A 23,877-nucleotide genomic window follows, 5' to 3' on the forward strand; every position below is an offset into this window, starting at 1 on the left:
AGTAGGATATATTCCAAAATGCAAGGCTGGTTCAATATACCAAAATCAGTTACTATAAAGCACTGTATCAGGCACCTAAAGATGAAAAATCCTATCAAATCACACCAAAAAATTTTATTAAATCCAACACCCATTCAGGATCAAAACTCTTAGCAAACTAGTAGAGAGCTTCCTTAACTTGGTAAAAAAAAAAAAAAAAAAAAATCTTCAAAAATCTTACAGCTAGTACCATCATTAAAGACTAAAGATTAAATACTTACTTCCAATGATGAGATTAAAATATAAAACAAAAAACTAAACCTTTCAGGAAAAAAATTAGAGAAAAACTTCAGGATATAGGGCTAGACAGAGTTCAACTAGATAAGAAAAGTAAAGCTGTAAAACAGGAAACTGGTAAACTGGACTCATAAATTAAAACGTGCAAAAGATCACTCATGAACATGGAAAGATAAGCCACAGACTAGGAGAAAATATTTGAAAACTACATGTCTGACAAAGGACTAGAATCTACAATACATAAAGAACTCTCAAAACTCAGGAAAAAATCCAATTAGAAATGGGCAAAAGACATGAACAGATAGTTTATCAAAGATGTGACATACAAATAACAAATAATCAAATGAAAAGATTAACACCATTGCCATTAGGAAAATGCAAAATAAAACCATAATGAGTTATCACTACATACCTACAAAAATGAGTAAAATAAAATAATGACAAATGCTGGTGAGGATATGGAAAATCTAGAATACTCACACTGCTAGAGGAAATGTAAAATAATACAGCTCTCTAGAAAACATTTTGGCAGTTTCTTATAGGGCTAAACATACAACTACCAAACAACCTAGCTACCATGGAGAAATGAAACCTTAATTTCACAGAAAAATCTGTACCAGGATGTTCATAACAGTTGTATTCGTAATAGTCAAAAATCAGAAACAACTGAGATGCTCTATAACAGATGGATGGTTAAACAAACTGCAGTACATTCATACCATGAAATTTTACAAAGTAATAAAAAGAATGACTATTGATAAATGCGACAATTTGGATGGATTTTGAAGGAATTATGTTATTAAAAGCAAAACCCAAAAGATCATCAAGGGTAGGATTCCACTCCCATCACATTACTGAAACAACACAATGGGGTACAAATTTAGAGTGTGGGAGGGGAATGGGAATGGGTGGGTGGGTGTGACTATCAAGGGCAAGAGGAGGGATTCTTACAGTGATGGAACTGTATATCAATACCAATACCCTGCTTGTGATATTATACTGTAGTTTTGCAAGATGTTACCACTGGGGGACACTGAATAAAAGATAATAGATCTCTCTCTATATCATTTCTTACAATTGTGAACCTACAATTATTTCAAAATCAGAAATTTGTTAAAGCATTGTTGCATATGTATTTGTGCTTACCCAAAATTTTCTTTGGTACATTCCCACTAAAAAATATTTCATTCATTTCAAATGATTTACTTCTGTAATGTAGGGAGAAATTTCTAATCACTGGAGGTTATAAAAGGTAAGTGGACTTCTGTAGTGTGTCCTCTCTATTAAACTATTAAAAAAGAATATGTTTTAACCCACTGAGCCAGGTTAAAGCCTCTGCCTTCGGCTCAGGTCATGATCCCAGGGTCCTGGGATCGAGCCCCACATCGGGCTCTCTGCTCAGCAGGGAGCCTGCTTCTTCCTCTCTCTCTGCCTGCCTCTCTGCCTACTTGTGATCTCTGCCTGTCAAATAAATAAATAAATAAAATCTTAAAAAAAAAATAAAGAATATGTTTAAGGAGATAACTTCACTACCCGTAAAACATAGTTAGGTGACCTATATGGCAATATCAGAACCAAATTCTATCATATATTTACCTTCATACAGCATATAAAGAAGCAAATTTGTTTCATGATTTTATCAGTATTCTATGCAATAAAAGAATATTAGTCTAACAAAATTATTTTCTAAAATGCACTGATTTTGAGCTTGCTTATACTTTTTACAGATTTATATATTTGAGAGAGAGAGAGCACACTCACGAGCAGGGTGAGGAGCAGACAAAGAGAGAAAATTTCAAGCGGACTTTGCACTGAGACAGAACCTGACCCAGGACTCAACCTCAGGACCCATGAGATCACAACCTGAACCGAAACCGAATCAGACGCTTAACCAACTGAGCCACCCAAGCACCCCTGATTTTGAGCTTACTTTCAAATGCACATGTATAGCTGACTATATATAACCTTGAACAGCTACTGAATTCCATTATACAGATTTACATATATGTAATAAATACATAAGCACAGGATAATAATTTGAAATTATTTTAGAATACGTAAATTACCTGCACACAGAACATTGCCGCTGAGGCTGAAGAGCAGTGAACATAACAATCATAGAATAGTTTCGAGGTGGTGCTTTTATAAATTTTCGGAACTTATCACCATTCATTCGGAAGATTGAGCGCCTGGAACTCCATTCCATCAGTTGTTCTACTTTTTCAGCTAAAAGATTCTGCAATTAAACATAGGAATTTAAATTTACACAGAGTTAACATTCTTCACTTTGTATTTCATATAAATGGAATTGCAAGAGATTACGTCTTAGCCAAAATTAATTTCTGCTACAAGTTCTTTTGGTGAACGTATTCATTATTAATTGATGTATATGCATAAAATATTTTATTTCATTTATAAGTCGAAAGATTTATAAAACAGATAACAAAAGATAAACAGACTATCCAGAAAGATGAAATAGACATGCTTTTCCCTAATCCCCCCCACTAAATACAGCAAAAAAAACCTCTGGCCATTACATAAAAAACACAGTAAGGCTCTGAGAAAGGATGTCCACTGCTTAAAAAAAAGGAAGGAAATCCCACTTGTGACAGCACGGATAAACATTGAGAATGTTATGCTGAGTGAAATAAGCCAGTCACGTAAGGACAAAAATGGCATGATTCCACTTGCTTGAGGTATCAAAAATAGTCAAACTCCTAGTAGTAAAGAATGGTTATTGTCAGGGATTGGGGAGGGAAAATGGATAATTGTTGCTCAATGGAAATAAAGTTCCGGTGATGCATAATGAGTAAGGTCTAGAGATCTGCTGTACAACACAGTATCTATGGTTAACAGTAGAGTATTGTGACCTTTAAAATATGTTAAAAAGGACAGATCTCATGTTAAGTGTTTGTACCACAACCTATACACACATGCAAAGAAAACTAGGAAATTTTTTGAAGGTGCTGCATGTGTTTGGTACTTTATGTTAACAGAATCACAGATGTGTACATATGTCAAACTCCTTGATACATATATCAAGTGTGTTCAATGTATTGTCTATCAATTATAACCCAAAAAGCTTAAAAAAAAAAAAAAAAAGGAGGAGGAGGAGAGAGAAGGAGAGGTAAGCCTCTTACCCTGGGATAAGGTAAAAGACAGTGAATTGCTCTGCACCTATCAGAGGAAGAAAAAAGATAAATCAAAAGAAATGGAAGAGAGACGGAAGAGAGATGGGAGAGAGGGACAGTAACTTGGTCAGAGCAGCATGCTTAGGTAGTGGTTGGAAAGAACATACAGGTAAGTGCACAATGGCAGACTGACAGTATGAAAAAGAAATATTACAGCTAATTACTGGGATAATTCTTACTTAAAAAAAATTTTACCTTAACAAAAAGGTATTAGTTGAAATTCATCCAATCTCAAAACAAATTATTTGGATTTGATTATATTTAACTTTGGGCCTTTAATTCTGACAGCAAACATAATATGAATATATTTCCATACAAAATAAAATAATACTCTTGTTAAACTGAAAGTTAAAACTTGATACTGCTCTGCTTCATCAATACACACAAAACAGCTAAAAACTAAGCAGGACTTTTACTAACTTTTCTTAGTTTGAATTCTGAGAAATAAAGTATTTTCCATGTCAAGCATAATTTACTAGTGTTTGTCTTATTATTTTAAAATCTTAAATTCTTTGTTTTGGGGCAAGATGTTGGAAGACTGGGGGACTCTATTTCAACTGGACCCCTAATTTAGCTGGATATTTACCAAGCTAGACTGAACACACATAAAATCAGCCTAAGATGTAAGATTATAGATATGGATCTCTATGGGGACAGAGGATCTTCAATCTAGACCTACAAAGGAGAGTTATGATTGTGTGGACAGATATTGGAGCATAAGCAGAATGGGGGAGGAGGCCACAAGAAGCTACCTATTGGGAAGTAAAATAATACACCCAGTGCAAAAATGTCCTGAACCTTGGGACCAGTGATAGCCTGCAGAAGAATGGTGGAGGAATGGGAAGCGGCAGAGAACAGCACTAGAACAGAATCCAGGAACTTCAGGGACAAACCGACGGGACTAGGATGGCTGCTTGTGTGGACCTGTGCCTGTGGACCTGGGGGACTGGCCATCATTGCCGCTACCACAGCCCCTGCCTAAACCGCAGCCCACACCTCCCCAAACTGGGATCACGTGCAGTTGTGGAGACAAAAGGGGCAGAGACAAGCAGGTCCTGGGTCGACTGCTAAGAGGATCGCTAGGGACATGCACTGCCTGTGGGAGGCTGTGGGAGGCTGTGGGTTGCAGTGCTGCTTACAGAGGGGGAGGCTGTGTTCTGGAAGATTCAGAAAGGAGCAAACTGTAGCTTCTCTCCTCTGGAGCAAACGTCTGGGCATGGACATTTTCCTTTGCCCTGACCCTCTGGAAAGGTGCAAAAAGAGGTCAGAGAACAAAAGCCACCAGAAAACAAAAGCCAAAAAACCTGTTTCCATGGAGCCCAGGCTCTTGGTGAGGGCAGGGCAACTCCACTAAAACAGGAGTGCCTGAAGAACAATGCAGCAGGCCCCTCCCCTAGAAGATAAGCTGGAAGAACAAGAGGACAACAACCCAAGGGTCCCCATAAAACTGTAAAACCCCAACACCAGGGTAAAATAGCACCCTGATCTCTTGGTGTTGCCTCATGACCTATGTATGTCTTAGATACAACATTTTTTATGTTTTATCATGATTCTTCTGTTTTTCTCTTTCTACCTACTGAGCATTTCAACTAGATGTTAATACAACATATTCCATAGTAACTTTTTAACTTCTACTGTTTCACACTAATTTTTCTCGTTTTCATACAGATATAGATACAGATACACATACATATATAGATATATATGTATATAGATATACAGATATAGATAGAAGCTTCAATATAGTCCTTTTTTCCCTATTCAATATTACACACACACACACACACACACACACACACCAGTTTTAATTTCCCTATAACTCTGGGAAGAAGTGTTCTCACAAAGAGAACAAAATATGCCTCGGAAGAACTGAAACACCCTACCTCACCGACATTAAGAGATTATAGCCACCCCTCCACTCACTCCCTCTTTTTTCTCTTTTTCGTCTTTTTCCTTTTTTTTTTTTTTTAACATTGTAAATTTTGATTCTTGGGTTTCATTTTGGCTGGGTTTTGTTGGTGGTGGCTTCCAATCACTCTGAATTTTCCCAAGGAACACCTTGCCTGCATTGTGGTTGGTATTTTCAACTCTGTACATTCCCTGAAACACCCCTCAACAAATGACTGAGGTGGGTGAGGAACTCCCAACAAAGAAAAGAACCAGAGACAATGGTCTCTCCTGCAGACCTAATGGATATGGATATAAGCAAGATGTCAAAAATAGACTTCAGGGTAACAGTTATAAAGACAATAGCTACGCTGGAGAAAACCATTAATGGCAACATAGATTCTCTAAAGGCAGAAATGAGAAGAACTAAGCAGGCAGAACTTAAAAATGCTATGAATGAATGCAATCTAAACCAGATACTCTAACAGGTAAGATAACCAAGGCAGAAAAACGAATTAGTGATCTAGAGGACAAACTGATAGAAAAGAAGGAACAGGAAGAGGCCTGGAACAAACACCTTAAAATCGATGAAAACACAACGGGAGAAATAAATGATGCCATGAAATGTTCCAGTGTCGGAATTATTGGGATCCCTGAGGGGATAGAGATAAAGGAAGGACTAGAAGATATATTTGAGCAAACAGTAGCTAAGAACTTCCCTAATCTGGGGAATGAAGCAAGCATTCATGTCCTAGAGGCAGAAAGGACCCATCCCAAGATCAAAGAGAACAAACCAATGCCCTGGACCAGATGAACCTCATAGATATATACAGAACATTCCACCCTAAAACAAAAGAATACTCATCCTTCTTGAGTGCACATGGAATGTTCTCCAGAATAGACCACATACTGGTCACAAATCAGGTCTCAACTGATACAAGACTGAGTTTATTCCCTGCATATTCTCAGACCACAGTGCTTTCAAACTAGAACTCAATCACAAGAAAAAAATTTGGAATAAATTCAAACACTTGGAAGCTAAAGACCATCCTGCTTAAGAATGTCTGGGTCAACCAGAAAATCAAAGAAGAATTGATACAATTCATAGAAACCAATGAAAACGAAAACACATCAGTCCAAAACCTATGGGATATTGCAAAGGCAGTCCAAGGGGGAAAAAGTAACCATACAAGCTTCACTAAAAAAAAGAAAAATCCCTAATTCACCAACTAACTTTATACCTTAAAGAACTGGAGGGGGGAAAAATGAAGCCTAAGCCACACTCCAGAAGTGAAATAATTAGTAATTAATAATAATAAACAATTACAATTCATTAAATATCATTTTAATTAATTAATTAAAATTAAATAAATAATTATTAATAATAAAATAATTAATAATTAAGATGTAATTAGATAAGAGATCAATGAATGGGAAACCAGAAATAATAAATAAGGCAGATCAATAAAATTACAAGTGGGTTCTTTGAAACAATTAGTAAGATCAATAAACGACCAGCCAGACTTATCCAAAAGAAAAAAAAAACCAAATTAATAAAATTATGAATGAAAGGGGAGATATCATGACTAACACCAAGGAAATAGAAATAATTATCAGAAATTATCATCAACAACTATATGCCAATAAATTAAGTAACCTGGAAGAAATGGATACATTCCTGGAAACCTGTAAACTACCAAGAGTGAAACCGGAAGAAACTGACAACCTGAATAGACCAGTAAGGAGATTGAAGCCATGATCAAAAACCTCCCAAAAAACAAAGGTGCAGGACCTGATGGATTCTACCAAACTTTCAAATAAATAATACCTATTCTCCTGGAGCTGTTTCAAAAAATAGAAACAGAAGGAAAACTTCCACACTTATTTTATGATGCCAGCACTACCTTGATCCCCAAAACCAGGCAAAGAACCCCGCAAAAAGGAGAATTTCAGACCAATATCCCTGAAGAATACGGATGCCAAAATCCTCAACAAGATCCTAGCTAAGAGGATCCAACAGTACATTAAAAAGATTATCCACCACGACCAGCTGGAATTTATCCTTAGGATAAAAACGTGGTTCAACATCACAAATCAATCAATGTGATAGAATACATTAATAATGTATTATTATTAATAAGAGGAGAGAGAAGAACCATATGGTCCTCTCAATTGACACAGAAAAGCATTTGACAAAATACAGCATCTTTTCCTGATTCAAACTCTTCAGAGTGTAGGGATATAGGGAATATTCCTCAATTTCATAAAAATCATGTATGAAAAGCCCACAACGAATATCATTCTCAATGGGGAAAAGCTGACAGCCTTTCCCCAAGATCAGGAACACAACAAGGATACACACTCCTGCTACTATTGTTCAACATACTACTGGAAATCCTAGCAACATCAATCAGATAATAAAAAGAAATAAAATGTATTCAAGATGGCAAAGAAGTCAAACTCTCTCTCTTTACAGATGACATAATACTTTATTCAGAAAACCCAAAAGACTCCATTGCCAAATTACTATAACTCATACAGCAATTCAGTAATGTGGCAGGATACAAAACCAATGTACAGAAATCAGTTGCTTTCCTATACACTAACATGTAACTGTAGACAGAGAAATTAGGGAACTGATTCCATTTACAATAGCACCGAAAACTGTTAAGATACCTTGGAATAAACCTAATCAAAGAGGTGAAGGATCTATACTCTAGAAACTACAGAACACTTATGAAAGAAGTTGAAGAAGACAGAAAAAGATAAAAAAACATTCCATGCTCATGGATCAGAAGAATAAACATTGTTAAAATGTCTACACTACCCAGAGAAAACTATACTTTCAACACCATCCTGATCAAAAAATTAATGGCATCTTTCAAAGTGATGGAACAAAGAACCCTAAAATTTATATGGAACCAGAAAAGACCCTGAATCACCAAGGAAAATGTTGAAAAAGAGAAAGCAAGCAAGCTGGGGCATCACTTGCCTGATTTCAAGCTATATTACAAGGCTGTGATCACCAAGACAGTATGGTACTGGCACCAAAACAGACACATAGGGGCACCTGGGTGGCTCAGTGGGTTAAGCTGCTGCCTTCCGCTCAGGTCATGATCTCAGGGTCCTGGGATCGAGTCCCGCATCAGGCTCTCTGCTCAGCAGGGAGCCTGCTTCCCTCTCTCTCTCTCTGCCTGCCTCTCCCTCTACTTGTGATATCTCTCTCTCTCTCTCTCTCTCTGTCAAATAAATAAATAAATAAATCTTAAAAAAAAAAAAAAAAACAGACACATAGATCAATAGAGCAGAATAAAGAGCCCAGATATAGACTCGAAACATGGTCAACTAATCTTTGACAAAGCTGGAAAAAATATCCAATGGAAAAAAGACAGCCTCTTCAACAAATGGTGTTGGGAAAATTGGACAGCTATATATAGAAAAATGAAACTCAACCATTTGCTTACATGATACACACACACAAAAAAAACCTCTAAATGGATGAAAGACCTCAATGTGAGATAGGTATCCAAAGTTCTAGAGGAGAATGTAGGCAGTAACCTCTCTGACATCTGCCAGAGCAATTTCTTTCACACAAGTCTCCAACAGCAAAGGAAACAAGCGAAAATTAACTTTTGGGACTTCATCAAGATAAAAAGCTTGTGCACAGTAAAGAAAACTGTCAACAAAACAAAGACGCAACCCAGGGAATGAGAGAAGACATCTGCAAATGACACTACAGTAAGGGGTTGGTATCCAAGATCTATAAAGAACTTCTCAAACTCAATACCCCCCAAAAAACCCCAAAATAATCAAGTCAAAAAATGGGCAGAAGACAAGAACAGACACTTCTCCATGAAAGACATGAATGGCTAACAGACACATGAAAAAATATTCATCATCATTAGTCATCAGGGAAATTCAAATCAAAACCACACTGAAATACCACCCTACACTTGTTTGAATGACAAAAACTGACAAGGTAAGAAACAACAAATGTTGGAGAGGTTGTGGGAAAAGGGGAGCCTTCTTAACACTGTTGGAATGTAAGTTGGTGCAGCCACTTTGGAAAACAGTGTGGAGCTTCCTCAAAGAGTTAAAAGTAGAGCTACCCTATGAGCCAGCAATTACACTACTGGGTATTTACCCCAAAGATACAGATGTAGTGAAAGGAAGGGCCACATACACTCCAATGTCCACAGCAGCAATGTCCACAATAGCCAAACTGTGGAAAGAGCGGAGATGCCCTTCAACAGACAAATGGATAAAGATGTGGTCCACTTACACAATGGGATTTTACTCAGCCATCAGAAAGGATGCATACCCAACTTTTGCATCAACATGGATACAACTGAAGGAGATTATACTGAATGAAATAAGTCAATCAGAGAGAGTCAATTATCCATATGGTATCCCTTATTTGTGGAACATAAGGAATAGCATGGAAGATATTAGAAGAAAGAAGGAAAAAATGAAGATGGGGAATCGGAGGGGGAGATGACCATGAGAGACTATGGACTCCAGGAAACAAACTGAGGGTTTTGGGGTGGGGGGGGGGTGATAGGTGAGCCTGGTGATGGGTATTAAGGAGGACACATACAGCATGGAGCAATGGGTGTTATATGCAAACAATGAATCATGGAACACTACATTAAAAACTCATGATGCACTGTACAGCAACTAATATAACAAGAAATAATAAAATAAATATAAATAAAATCTTCAGTTGTTTACCCTAACACTCATTAGTCGATTCAGTATCTATAAAATCTTCTGAAATAATTTTAAAATAATAAAATATATACTATATAAATATTCTATTTATAGTAAGGACTGTGACCCTCTATGTAGAGACAGAACCTCCAGACTGGAAATGGAGCAAGATAATAACACAGTAAAAAGGGTAGAAGGGAATTGCTCTGAAAAACAGCTACTTATATGGAAGTTCCTAGGGTATTTTAGTACACTTTCCTCATTAAATAAAAACATACACTTTCCTTTTAAAACTCTGTATTTCTAAAGTAACCTTACTCTATTTGTTCTTGTTTTTTAAAAAATCACATCATTACATCAATATGTATCTTTCAAGGCATTAAATAACTATGAAAGGCAGAGGATTTTGCTCTACTTCTATTTTTTGAGTTACCAAGGAAGCAAAACAATTTTGTGGATGCTGGCAAAACCAAGAATCCTGAGTCAGAAATAAGACTTCTTTTCTCTAACAAGGTTTATTTTTTTCTAGCTCTACTTACATTACTGAATAATTAACAAAGTATGATTAATCAAGTGTAATTAATCAAGTATAATTGACCCAAAAGTAAGATATTTAAATTATATAACATGATGATTGGATATACATATACATTGTGAAAGGATTCCCTCCATCTAGTTAATTATCACATCCATCACCTCACATAGAATACTTTTTTTCTTTCTTGTATGTGTGTGTGAACATTTAAGTTCTGCTCTCTTACCAAATTTCAACTATACAGTACAGGGTTATTAACCACATTCACCATATTATACACTAGATCCTCAGAGCTTATTTATCTTACATCTAAAAGTCTGTACCTTCTTACCAACCTTTCCTTGCCCCACCTCCATCACCACCTTGTATGTGCCCCAACCCCTGGCACCCACTCTTCTACTATTTGTTTCTATTATTTAGAATGGTTTTTTAAACTCAACATATAAATGATTCCATTTTATACACACATACATCACATTTTCCTAATCCATTCTCATGATACAACAGGCACCATGAACTCTATGTTATCACCCAAGTCCCAAGGGGCTGGTGTGGAATAACTCAGATGGATGGTTCTCAAGCAGTAATTTAGGTCACAGCTGAAGAACTCAAAGGTTATAAAAATCCAAACTTCTAAAGGTACTGCTAGCAAACCTGCCCACCTTCTGTTCAAGAAGGAAAACATTATCTTTATTATCCTCAAAAGGATATAGATCTGTCCTGACACTTAGGGATAAATCTAAATTAAAGTCTCAATTCACTATCTTTAAAGGCTGTTCATACAACAATATCCTTAAAAAAAAAAAAAAAAAGTCCAGATAATGCCCGTGATGAGACATGCACAAACACAACAGGTCCATGGGGATTTGTCACCCAAAACCATCAATCAATACATTTTTAATCACATAATTTGAAAACATAATCTGAAAAAAATTAAATAAATAAAAGACCAAGTCAAACACTTAATATGAGTTGTTTACTGACTTTTTAGGAGTTAAAAACCTAGTTCTGCTACATATGCCTCAGAGTATGGAAATAAATTTCAACTTGTCAACAATAAACTATGCTCTGAATGGTGGATATGGATGGCTGATCTAATAGTCTCACAACTGGATTCTGCTACACCACCACAATTAGCTAAGAAAAACTAATCCATATATTCTAGAATATCTTCTATCAGGATCACACAGTTAAAAAAATCAAAATCTTTTTAATGCTTCCATTCATGCTAGATCCAGCACTGACTTCGAGACTCTACAACTTGACAACCATTGCACTACAAGTTTCAGGTACAGAGTCACGCTCAACATCAATGTCAAAATATAACTTCCACACAATCATGCCTTGAAAAAGGTAAAATTCCAATTATATGTAGTTTTCCCACTTCAAATAATCTGGAAAATATTTTTTTAAAAAAGAAAATACCCATCAGTCCCATCAGTGTACATCAGCCTGACAGACTACAGTTAACCCTTGAACAGTACAGGTTTTAAACTGCATGGGTCCACCTATAAATAGGATTTTTCAATAAATATATGGGAAATTAGGGGGGATGTGAGACAATCTGGCAAACTTGCAAAATGAGTAGCTTAGAAATACTGAAAAAATTAATTAAAAAGATGTATTATTGTGAGAATGCAGTATGGAATACAAACAACATACAAAATAAGTGTTAATTGGCTGTTAATTTACCAGTTAATTGACTGGAAGCCTTACGTATGACATCATTAGTCAGTTAACACATACTTTGTAAGCTGTTTGTATTCTGTACAGTACTTACGTTTTGGGGACTCAAAAATTGTGCTTGGATTTTCAACTGTGTGGGGGTTGGGACCCTTAATTTCTGTGTTGTTCAAGGGACAACTATATCTGTATTTTTGTTCTTACTGTGCTTGAAAGCATGGTATGGATGTGATACACTAATGCTACCTACAATGTGCTCATGTATTTGAGTGAGTTTCACTACACCTTCACCAGATTAGGGTATACATTCTCGATCATATCCTCTCTCACTACTAACTCAGTAAGTAAAATGGTTTCTCATTGCTTCAATTTGCACTATTATTTTCTGGCAAAATTGAACAATTTGCCAAATTCTACATACCAGTTCTATGTTTTTTACTAGTTATCTCATGTCCTTTCTGTTTTATCTACTCACAAATGTGATTTATTATATAGAAGAGATTTAGATATATGTAATAAGACCCTTTCTATACTAACAAATTAAAATAGCAATAGGATAAGATTTTATCACTTCTAAATTATCTTCTTTTTGCTTACTGGGTGAACATAGAGACAATAAGAAAAGTAATGTTTTAAAACTATCTACTTGATTATATCTTGTGAATTATTTTTGTTTAAAAAGTCTCAATTTATTATATGAAAAAATTATTCTTTAAAATCTGAAAAAACAAACCTATGCTCTGGAGCCATAATGATTAACAAATCGTGGTGCCATTAAGAAGCCTCCCTTCTATTCTAATATCCTAACTGCTAGATTAATCAAACAAGTTTCTCTCCTAATATAATTATTCAAACAAAACACCAATAAAATCCACTGGTAAAATTTTCCCATGCATGTTAAGTACCAAACCACTTTTAATATTTTTTACCAAAATGTTAAGCATGAGGGGGTGACTGAAGTATTCTCTCTGATGACTGTGGTGACAGAACCACAACTATGCATTTGTCAAAACCCAAAGAAATATACGATATAAAAATGAATTTTAAGTAATTATTTTTTAAAAAATCAACCAGGATTGGGAAAGGAGATTGTAATATAAACCTTAAAAAATAAAGCTAACTGTATTATAAACCAATAATATACACGTAACTTTGGAAAAGAGTATTTGACTGGGTGTATATACACACACATAAACACATATATACACACATACATACATAAAAAATACAGATTTCTATATATATATAGATATGGACCAGTATGAATGCATGGATTAGTGTGTATATACACAGTGTATATATATATATATATATATATTAGTGTGTATATATATATGTTTCTAAATATCATTCTCCATTAAGAAGAACGAGGGTTTCTTGGAGTAGCAGTTGATTAAAAGGCTGAGACAGAGAAAATCAACATGAGACCAGAAAGTAAAGAAGTGCTCAAGAAAGGCATGTCAAAGGGCACAGGAACCAATTGGAAAAAGCTCCCAATAACTAAAGCTGAAAAATGTAAGCAACAAAAAAATGACAATAGTATTGAATTCTAAACCACATAATACAAAAAGTCCATGAGTCCATACTAGCATATATAAATAACTGAATGAATCAACAAATGGGAGAAAGGGATTGCTCTTCCTTAGAGAAGAATTCCAAATAATAAATGGAGAGGTAGCAGGGATAATAGAAATACCACAATGAGCTATATACACTAATGGGTTCTAAGCTTAGTAGGTAAAATTTTGAGGAGAAACATAATATTTGCATATTTTCGAAGTACGTTTTTAAAGATGTTTATTAATTATCAATAGAAAAACAATACTCTGATACTAGAGAAACCTAGCAGACACCTCATCCAAGTAATCAGTGTTAACAGTATCAGTAATAAGACATATCAATGTCATGTGTTCCTTGATATAGTCTACTCACACTTCTGTGGTATTCTTGCCAAAAACACATAACCTCAATCTAACCATGAAAAAACATCATAAGAAGCCCACCTTAGTAACATTCTACAAACTAACTGACTAGTACTCTTAAAAGATGTCAAGTTCATGGAAGATAAGGAAAGACAGAATTGTCATAGACTGGAAAAGACTAAAGAGACATGACAAATGAGGATAGGATGTGGAACTCTGGAATTCTGGAACTGATTATAGAACACGTAAGAACCATTAAAAGGAAAAATAAGATGCATTCCAAAGTTCTAACATGTCTACTACCTTCCTTTTTCTATATCCTCTCTTCTTTCATGCACATTGTACTTCTTTCATGTCACTGAAACAACTAGTGATATTTGAATGTCTATGGGTTGGTTAATAATACTGAGCCAATGTTAACGTCCTATTTTTGTAACTGTACATATTGTTAACCCTGGGAGACACTGAGTGAAAGGCATATGGGACCACTGCACAACTCCTGCAATTCTTCTCTAAGTTTAAAATTACAGCTGACCCTTGAAAGACCCTGGGTTTAGTGGCCCTCACCGCCCACACAGCCAAGAATCCACCAGTAACTTTTAACTCTCCAAATACTTAACTAATAGAATACACTGAGTAGAAGACTGACTGATACCATGAGCAGTCTATTAACAAATATGTTGTATGTTATGTACACTGTACACTGTATTCTTACAAACAAGTAGCTAGAGAAAGAATATTAAGAAAATCATAAAAAGAAGAAAATATATTTACAGGTCTGTCTCATAAAAAATCCACATATAACTGGACCTGCAGAGTTTTTGTAATTTTTGGAAGTATTATGATCAGGATCAAGAAGGAGTGAAGAAAAAAAATCAGGCAAAACTCTTAGATCAAGAGATTTTGATATTTAAAAAAGAGAGATATTTTGACAGACTTTGCTGGGAACTCCTAAGTATGACAGGTGAAGCACTCCCTGGAAAACTGACGCACAGCTCCATAAGGTCACTTATTTATATGTGTGAGGCATTCTCTAATTCAAAAAATTTTAAAATAAAAATTTTATTTTATCGCCTATGTGCCAGGCACAGAATTAGGACCTGAGAATGTAGAAGTAAATTTGATAAAGTCCCTGATGCCATTGAGTTTACAGAGCTGTGTTTCTTAAATTTTAATGATCCCTTTTTAAAGGAAAGAAATTCCTGCAGCCCCTTATCCCAGGTGTCTTAATTATTTTTATTATATAATTCCAATATGTAGAAATGTAATGGGTATAAACTTTGGCTTCTATATTTAGTGTAACTTTTTTTGATATAGACATGAACTTTTAAAGTCTTTTATTTTAATTCTAGTATCATTAACAGTGTTATATTTGTTTCAGGTGTACAATATCGTGATTCAATAATTCTATACATTACACAGCGCTCATCATGACAAGTGCACTCTTTAGTCTCTGTCACCTCTTTCACTCATCCTCCCTACCACCTCCACGCTGGTAACCAGCAGTTTGTTCTCCAGAGTTAAGAATCTGTTTCTTGGTTTGTCTCTTTTCTCCTTTGCTCATTTGTTTTGTTTCTTAAAGTCCACATATGAGTAAAGTCATGTGGTATTTGTCTTTCCCTGACAGGCTTACTCTCTAAGTACATCTATGTTGTAGCAAGTGGCAAGATTTCATTCATTTTATGGCTGAATGATATTCCACTGCATGTATATACCACTTCCTTATCCATTAATGAATCAATGGACACTTGGGTTGCTTCCATAATTTGGCTATTGTAAATAATGCTGCAATAAACATAGGAATGCACATATCTCTTGAAATTAGTGTTTTTGCATTTTCTTGGTAAATACCCAGTAATGCAGTGACTGCATCATAGGGTAATTCTATTTTTAATTTTCTGAAGAACCTCCATACTGTTTTCCCCAGCAACTGCACCAGTTTGCATTCCAACAAACAAGGCATAATGGTTCTTTTTTCTCCAAATCTTTGCCAGTACTTCTGCAAGGCAAAGGATACAATCAACAAAACTAAAAGGCAACCTACTGAATGGAAGAAAATATTTGCAAGTGGCATAACCAATAAATGGTTAGTATCCAAAAACATGTAAGAACTGATACAACTCAAAATCCAAAAAAACAAATAATCCAATTTTAAAATGGGCAGAAGACACAAACAGGTATTTCTCCAAAGAAGGCATACAGATAGCCAAAAGACACATGAAAAAGATGTTCAACAACACTTATCATCAGGGAAACTCAAATCAAAACTACAACGAAGGATCATCTCCCACCTGTGAGAATGACTTAAATTAAAAACACAAGAAACAAGTGTTGGCAAGGATACAGATTCACAACTTTTTTAACTAAAATTAAACAAATTAAAAACTACTTACAAAGGTAATGTCAAAACTTATTCATAAAGTCAAACATCAATTGGTAAATGATGATGTTTAGAGAAGCCTAAAATGACAATGACAGCGCTGTGAACAAAGGTACATGTTCTTTATACTGGTTGTGCAATGATTTTCTTTTCTTTCTTTTTTTTTTTTTGGTTATTTGGTGAGATAATTATGTTATAAAAGAAAACAGAGGCAAATCATAAAAGCCTTAAATGATAAAAGGCTAAGCCAAGATGGGACATAAACTAAGTGTCCTGTGACAGATGAATGGATAAAGAAAATGTGATATGCACACACACAAAATGTGGTATCATTCAGCCTTACAAAAGAGGGAGGAACACCTAGCCATTTGCAACAACATGGATGAACCTGAAGGACATTAAGCAGAAAAAATAAGCCAGATACAGAAAGATAAATATCACACAATGTCTCATGTGGAATCTTAAAAAAGGAGAGAGAGAGAGAGAGAGAGAGAAGGAAAAAGTCATACAGTAACATAAAGTAGAATGGTGGTTACCAAGAAGCTGGGGGGAGGGGGGAGTGTGGATATTGATCACAGGGTACCAACTTTCAGTTATAAGCTAAGTTCTCGGCCTGCTGACTAAGATTAATAATAATAATGTATTATATACTTGAAATTATCTAAAAGAGCAGATCTCAAATACAGTTAACATTTGAAAAACAAGGGTTTGAACTGGGTGGGTCCACTTACATGTGGGTTGTAATTTTTTTTTTCTTATTTTAAGAGTTAATAGCAAAAGCCACCAAGTTATTCATTTATAACTGCTAACCCCAGTCACCATAGGACCAAATCACAGGAAACCGGTACAAAATTGTCCTCTGAGTACCGGGGGAGATGGTTAGCTGCCCAAAGGGCAGGACCAAGCAGGAGTAAGGTCACAGGAGGAGTGGTCTGGGGAGTGCCCCAGGCCGGTGGGCAGCAGGCTGGGCTAAAAGAAGTGGGGGGCAAGGATGGCTCCACACCCCACCAAGAGCCCCGACCCCCAAGTCTTCCCCCTTAGGGGCAGCAGCCTAGCCTTAGGGCCCGCCCTTCCTAGATAGGGTGAGACACGTGCCTTCTGAGGCACCTCAGCCTGACAGCCACCGGAGGCCAGCATACTCTCATGTGGCCACAGATGCAAACGACCACTGGGTGGTGGTGAACCTCCAGGAAGATGGGCAGCTGGACTGCGCCTCTAGGCTGTTGCTGCCCTCAGGCCCTCCCAGCAGCTGATGCCTTTGGGCTAAGGCCAGCAGACTAGGAAACACTGCCATCAGATACAGTACTATAAATTCTTTTCTCTTCCTTAATAATTTTCTTTTCTCAAGCTTACTTTATTGTAAGAATACAGTATATATTTGACATACAATTATGTGCTCATTTTCTTTTTATATTATCACTAAGACTTCTGGTCACCACTAGACTATTAGTAGTTAAGTTTGGGGGAGTCAAAAGTTATAGATTTTCAACTACACAGGCGTGGGCAGAGTTGTTCGAAGGTCAAATATATCCTCACCACAATGAAAGAAATGGTAACTTTAGAAAGTGACAAATATGTTAATTATTTGACTGTGGTAATCATTTCATCATGTATATATCAAAACACCATGTTGTAACACCTTAAATATAAGTAATTTTTGTCAAAATTAAATATTTAATTTAAAAAGTTAAAGCCTGAAGACTTTTGTTTTGGAAAAATTCCTCAGGCTTCAAGGTTGAGAACCAGAGGGAAGAGGCAGCTGAGAGGCAGCAGAAGTCAGCTTAGCAGGAGAAGCACACAGAGCAGAGCGGAGGCAGTACACAGGGATAAGTAAGACATGAGAGCTGTGTAGGCAATCCACTCAACAGCACTTGGTGATTATGAGGGGAAAGAAGTGAAGCGGGTGGGAGCTGAAGTCAATGATTCTCAAGTTTCTGCTTTGAGCATGGAGGTAAATAATTTCCTCACTCACTAAAACAGGAAAGCACAAATAGGAAAGCCAGTCTATAAGAAACTGAGTTCAGTTTTGGGTGTTGATGACCCTCTGTTTAAGTTAAGGGACTGTGTAGGCTCTGTTCACTCCTGAATTCTAGACAACTAAGAGAGCACCTACCACATAGCATGTATCAATAAATATTTGCAGAATAAATCAACAAAATTACAGTATGCTAATGAAAGGTATGTTGATTTTAAAGTTTCAACTTCCCTGAAAGACACAAAGAGTAGAGAGAATGGCGGTGGCACCGGGGCGGAGGGCACCTTCAGCAGCTACCCAATGGACAGAAGAAAATCTACGACACACAGAACCAAGATCACTATTGGCCCTAATCTCTACTTCGCTAGTTTCACTTCCTACTGTTAACTCATTCTCTACCTACACCAGCTCATATATCTTAAACCTGAATTAGGAGTATCTAAGAACCAGGATTTTCCTTAATAAATTTCTTGCACAATTGTAACATGAAGACTAAGCTGAGAAGTCACTGCTTTAATCAATCTCAGAAATATGGCACTTATTTTTACATCACCAGACTAGCACAGAAGAAATATGTACTTCAGCCTTTTCCACTGCAAGTTCCTGTGAATTCATCCTTGCCCTAAAGGGACAACTCAAATAAAACCACATTCAAGGATTTTTTCCAGAAAGCCAAGGGACCTCAATCTCTCCCCTTTGCAGAAACTATCAGACCACCTACGACACTGCATCACCATACTCTACCTGTATGACTGCCTCCCCTATTACCCTAGTTCAAATATTATATGCAAATGTATACTACTAATTATAAGCATCTAAAATAAAAATTAGTCACTATTAAAAGGCAGGAAAGACTAAGACCTCTATTTTTTCTTTTTGGGTTTTTTTTTTTTTTTTAGTATTTCTAAACATCCCTATACATTAGGTAATTTACTTCTATTCCATTTTTTAACTGTAAGAAGCAAAGTGATCAGTTTTCCTATCTCCTACCTAAAATACCTCTTCCCTGTTTTAAAGCCAACAATTCAAAAGTCAGAGACACTTGAAATTAATATATATACCTTCACGGGGTGCCTGAGTGGTGCAGTCAATTAAGCATCTGACTCTTGGTTCAGACTCAGGTCATAATATCAAGCTCAAGTTCAGTACAGAGTCTGCTTGAGATTCTCTCTCCCTCTCTCTCTGCCCCACCCTAACCCTCCCCCTTTCTCTCCCTCTCCTCTCCCTCAAGTAAATAAATAAATCTTTAAAAAATAAAATAAAATAAAATAAATACCTTCGACTCAATTCTGAATGGTTTTATCTGTCCACACAAGAAAAACACAAGGAAACACCAGAAGGCGCACAAGTAACTATGTTAACTATATAAATGATGTTTACAAACAAAGGAAAAAATAAAATCTAGACAAGTTAAATTAAGATTTTTGCCTTCCCACCTCACTAACGTCAACATATCATCACTGGTAGAAACAATGACATTTAACCACATTCATTACAGAAAACAATTTATTATTAAAATGTATCATCATCATCTGTACCATAATATAAGACTCCAGATCAATGGAAAGGAACAAATATTTAATAAGTACTTCCAATGTGTCAGGCACCTCCCAGGCATGCCCCATTTTACAATGTGTCAGGTCCCATACCAACAATCCCATTCTATAGAGAAAAAATTTCAGATTCAGAGAACCTAAATTACTTATTGAGATCAAATTAGTTGAGTAGTTAAAAAGGAGTCAAATTTGGCTTCTCTATCACTAATGTGCTTATCATTATCTTCTCTATCATAATGTGTCTATCAATAATTTTATAGTATTTATAATATTTATATAATATTATATAAATATATAATATAATAATATATAATATAATATATACTATTTTATTAATATTTATTTATAATATTAATAATTAATTATAAAATTAATTAATATTAATTTTATAAGCACACACATATGCAATATATTTTCAAAAATTTGGAACTGTTTAAACAAAATTAGACCTTTCTACCCAGTGAGACAGTTTACTATAAAAGTTCTTCTAATTTAATTCCCTGACTAGGCCTAGAAAGTAATTCTTTGTAAGATGCATGATATATGGCAAGAACTAGGCCAGATAAATAATCTTAAACCAGTACAATTACGGGGTGCCTGGGTGGCTCAGTGGGCTAAAGCCTCTGCCTTTGGCTCAGGTCATGATCCCAGGGTCCTGGGATTGAGCCCCACATCAGACTCTCTGCTCAGCAGGGAGCCTGCTTCCCTCTCTCTCTCGGCCTGCCTCTCTGCCTACTTGTGATCTGTCTGTCAGATGGATAAATAGAATCTTTTAAAAAAAAAAAAAAGTACAATTACATAAATGCCACTTAGAAATAGGAAAATGTATAATACTTGCAGGTTATTCAAATTTTAGTTTGAATCCAGACCCACACCTCACAGCTTACACAAAATTTAATTCCAGATAGGATTTCAGACACAAATATTAAAGGCAAAACAGAACCTTTAGAACTAAATTTAAGTTAGAATCTTCATGGTTTGGGGATACAAAAAGACTTCTTAAAAAGAAAGAAAAAAGTATTAACCATAAAAGAAAAACATCGATAAACTGAACTTTATTAACTTCTGAAAGATACCATAAAGAGGGAAAAGGTGAGTCACAAATAGGAGAAGATACTAGTAATACATATACACGACAAAGACTCTGTAAGAAGACTGATAAAGAACTCCCTACAATTCACTAAGAAAAGGCAGATTAACTGATTTTTTTTAAAAAGCACAAAAAAGATCTGAACAGGCAGCTCCCAAGAGAAAATATCTGCAAACATTAGAAAAGATACTCTATATGATCTTTCACCCAGTAAACACAAACTAAAACCATAATGTGACAATACTATGCATCTACCAGATGCATAGTATCTGGTGGATATGAGGGAAAAACAGACAATCCCTGGATGTCCTACATAGTTGAAGAGAGAGTGAAAATGGTACAGTGGATATGAAAATTATTCGACAGTATGTATTATGAACCAACAATTCCATTCCTAGATCAGTATCTAATAGAAGTGCATAAAGTGGGGCACCTGGGTGGCTCAGTGGGTTAAGCCTCTGCCTTCAACTCAGGTCATGGTCTCAGGGTCCTGGGATGGAGCCCCACATCAGGCTCTCTGCTTAGCAGAGAGCCTGCTTCCCTCTTTCTGCCTGCCTCTCTGCCTCCTTGATCTCTCTTTCTCTCTCTGTCAAATAAATAGATAAAATCGTAAAAAAGAAAAAGAAATGCATATAGGAGTGCTGTCCTTTATGTATGCATATTCACAGAAGCATTAGTCTTAAAAGTTCCAGCTTAGATACAATTCTAAAGCTCATCAACAGAAAGGATTAATAAATTGTGGTATGTTCATATAATACATACTATACAGCAATGAGAATTACTAAACTACAACTACTTGAAAAACTTGGATGAATTTCACAAATATAATGATGAGTAGAAAAGAATAGCCTCAACTATTAAAAAAACAAAGGTAAAATATAAGTCTATTAAAAAAAAGTCAAGACTGTCAATAACTTTGGGAGTAGGGATGGGTAATAACATAATGGCTACTTTCTGGGATTCTGGTAATGTCAGTTTCAAAATATATAATGAATTTTTCTGATTTTAAAAAGTACCCCATGTAAGTACTGTTAGGCATGTCACATACCCTATAAGCATTGACCATTACATCTTCCTAAATGATAAGAACAAAGTTACAGAAAAGTACAGCAGGAAAGGAAATCTTTGTGTTCTGAATTAAAAATTCTATACCTAGGAGTGCCTGGGTGGCTCAGTGGGTTAAGCCTCTGCTTTCGGCTTGGGTCATGATCTCAGGGTCCTGGGATCAAGCCCCGCATCAGGCTCTCTGCTCGGTGGGAAGCCTGCTTCTCCCTCGCTCTCTGCCTGCCTCTCTGCCTACTTGTGATCTCTCTCTGTCAAATAAATAAATAAAATATTAAAAAAAAAATCTACACCTAAATTGTAAAATTGAAGAAAAATAATGTCTAAAAAATATAAGGAGTCTAATTTACTAAATTTCTATTTGCAGACTTCTAGCTTCAACACTCAAACAAAACTTAATTGATGAAACTTGATACACAGAGTTACACCAGAGAGCACCAAGCAAAGTCTACAAATACTGTTAAAAAAAAAAAAAAAAAAAAAAGGAGGAAGGGGTCAGGGACTAAGTTCTGGTCACTAAACATAAAAGCTTGGACAAATCATTTTGCCTCTTAGAATCTATGGACTCATCTACTAACATCTGACCTACCAACATAAAGATTTATTGATGAACACATAATGGATGAAAAAATCCTTATAATTTATAAAGTACAATATAAATATAAGGCAGTATTACTGGTAGTATTGTTTTTATTGTTTTAAAATAATAAAGGATAATCTTACCACTGTCATTCTACAATTCCTTTCCTGTCAAATTTCCCACATATTCTGAAAATACATTAAAACAATACTTCAGGGGGCGCCTGGGTGGCTCAGTGGGTTAAGCCGCTGCCTTCGGCTCAGGTCTTGATCTCAGGTCCCAGGATCAAGCCCCATGCTGGGCTCTCTGCTCAGCAGAGAGCCTGCTTCTCCCTCTTACTCCGTGCACAATCCTCTCAAATGAATAAAATCTTTAAACAAACAAAACAACACTTCAGTGAGAACCACAGTTTTAATTCTCATCTTTCTCTAGTTACTGTCTCAAAATCTTAAGTACTCTTTATATGCTAAAGACTCTGCAGTGGACATCACATATGGTGTCTTAGTAAACTTACACAGCAATCATAGCAGCAAGCAGATAATATACTTATTTTACAGATAAGGAATCAAAGTCTAAAGAGGAGCAGCTCTCACCATTGCCCTACACTGAATAATATACTTGGAACAGACTCTAAAATATACAACAGAGTTATCTTAATCCAACAACTGAGACCTCTAGTGAGTTCCTTCACTTTTACTCATCTGACAAGCTGCAAACACCCATTATTAGGATAAAAGATACTGCTGACCTATCCTCTGAGATAAAATACTTCAGCATAAGAGGTAGAGGTAGCATAAGAGTTTTATTACGTATTTTTAAAAAGAAACATTCCAATTTTTTAAAAGTAAATAATTTCTATACATAGAAAAGACTATATATATATACATATATATATATATGCTTAGTAGATAAAATATGCCTGTCCATGTGAAAAAATATATATACAAAAAACAGCAATAATTTCTGAAGATACTGAACTATACTAACAAATTAATAAGTCTAGAAAGATATACGAAAAAGAACATAGCAT

At 35.7% G+C, this 23,877-nt stretch overlaps 1 protein-coding gene across 4 annotated transcripts in view; it reads right to left on the reverse strand.

The window, feature by feature from the left end:
- TUSC3 (tumor suppressor candidate 3) overlaps positions 1 to 23,877 on the reverse strand; it is a 249,556-nt gene that overhangs the window by 147,510 nt on the left and 78,169 nt on the right. For all 4 annotated transcript variants that reach the window (XR_004282185.1, XM_032328923.1, XM_032328924.1 and 1 more), the window contains exon 2: positions 2,343 to 2,512. Coding sequence is in view for 3 of the 4 variants with exons in the window: in XM_032328923.1 (XP_032184814.1) it covers positions 2,343 to 2,512 (170 nt within the window). In the remaining variant the exon portion in view is untranslated. The remainder of the gene's footprint in view (positions 1 to 2,342; positions 2,513 to 23,877) is intronic.

Source organism: Mustela erminea, chromosome 21 (assembly GCF_009829155.1).
Source record: "Mustela erminea isolate mMusErm1 chromosome 21, mMusErm1.Pri, whole genome shotgun sequence".
NCBI classification, from domain to species: Eukaryota; Metazoa; Chordata; class Mammalia; order Carnivora; family Mustelidae; genus Mustela; species Mustela erminea.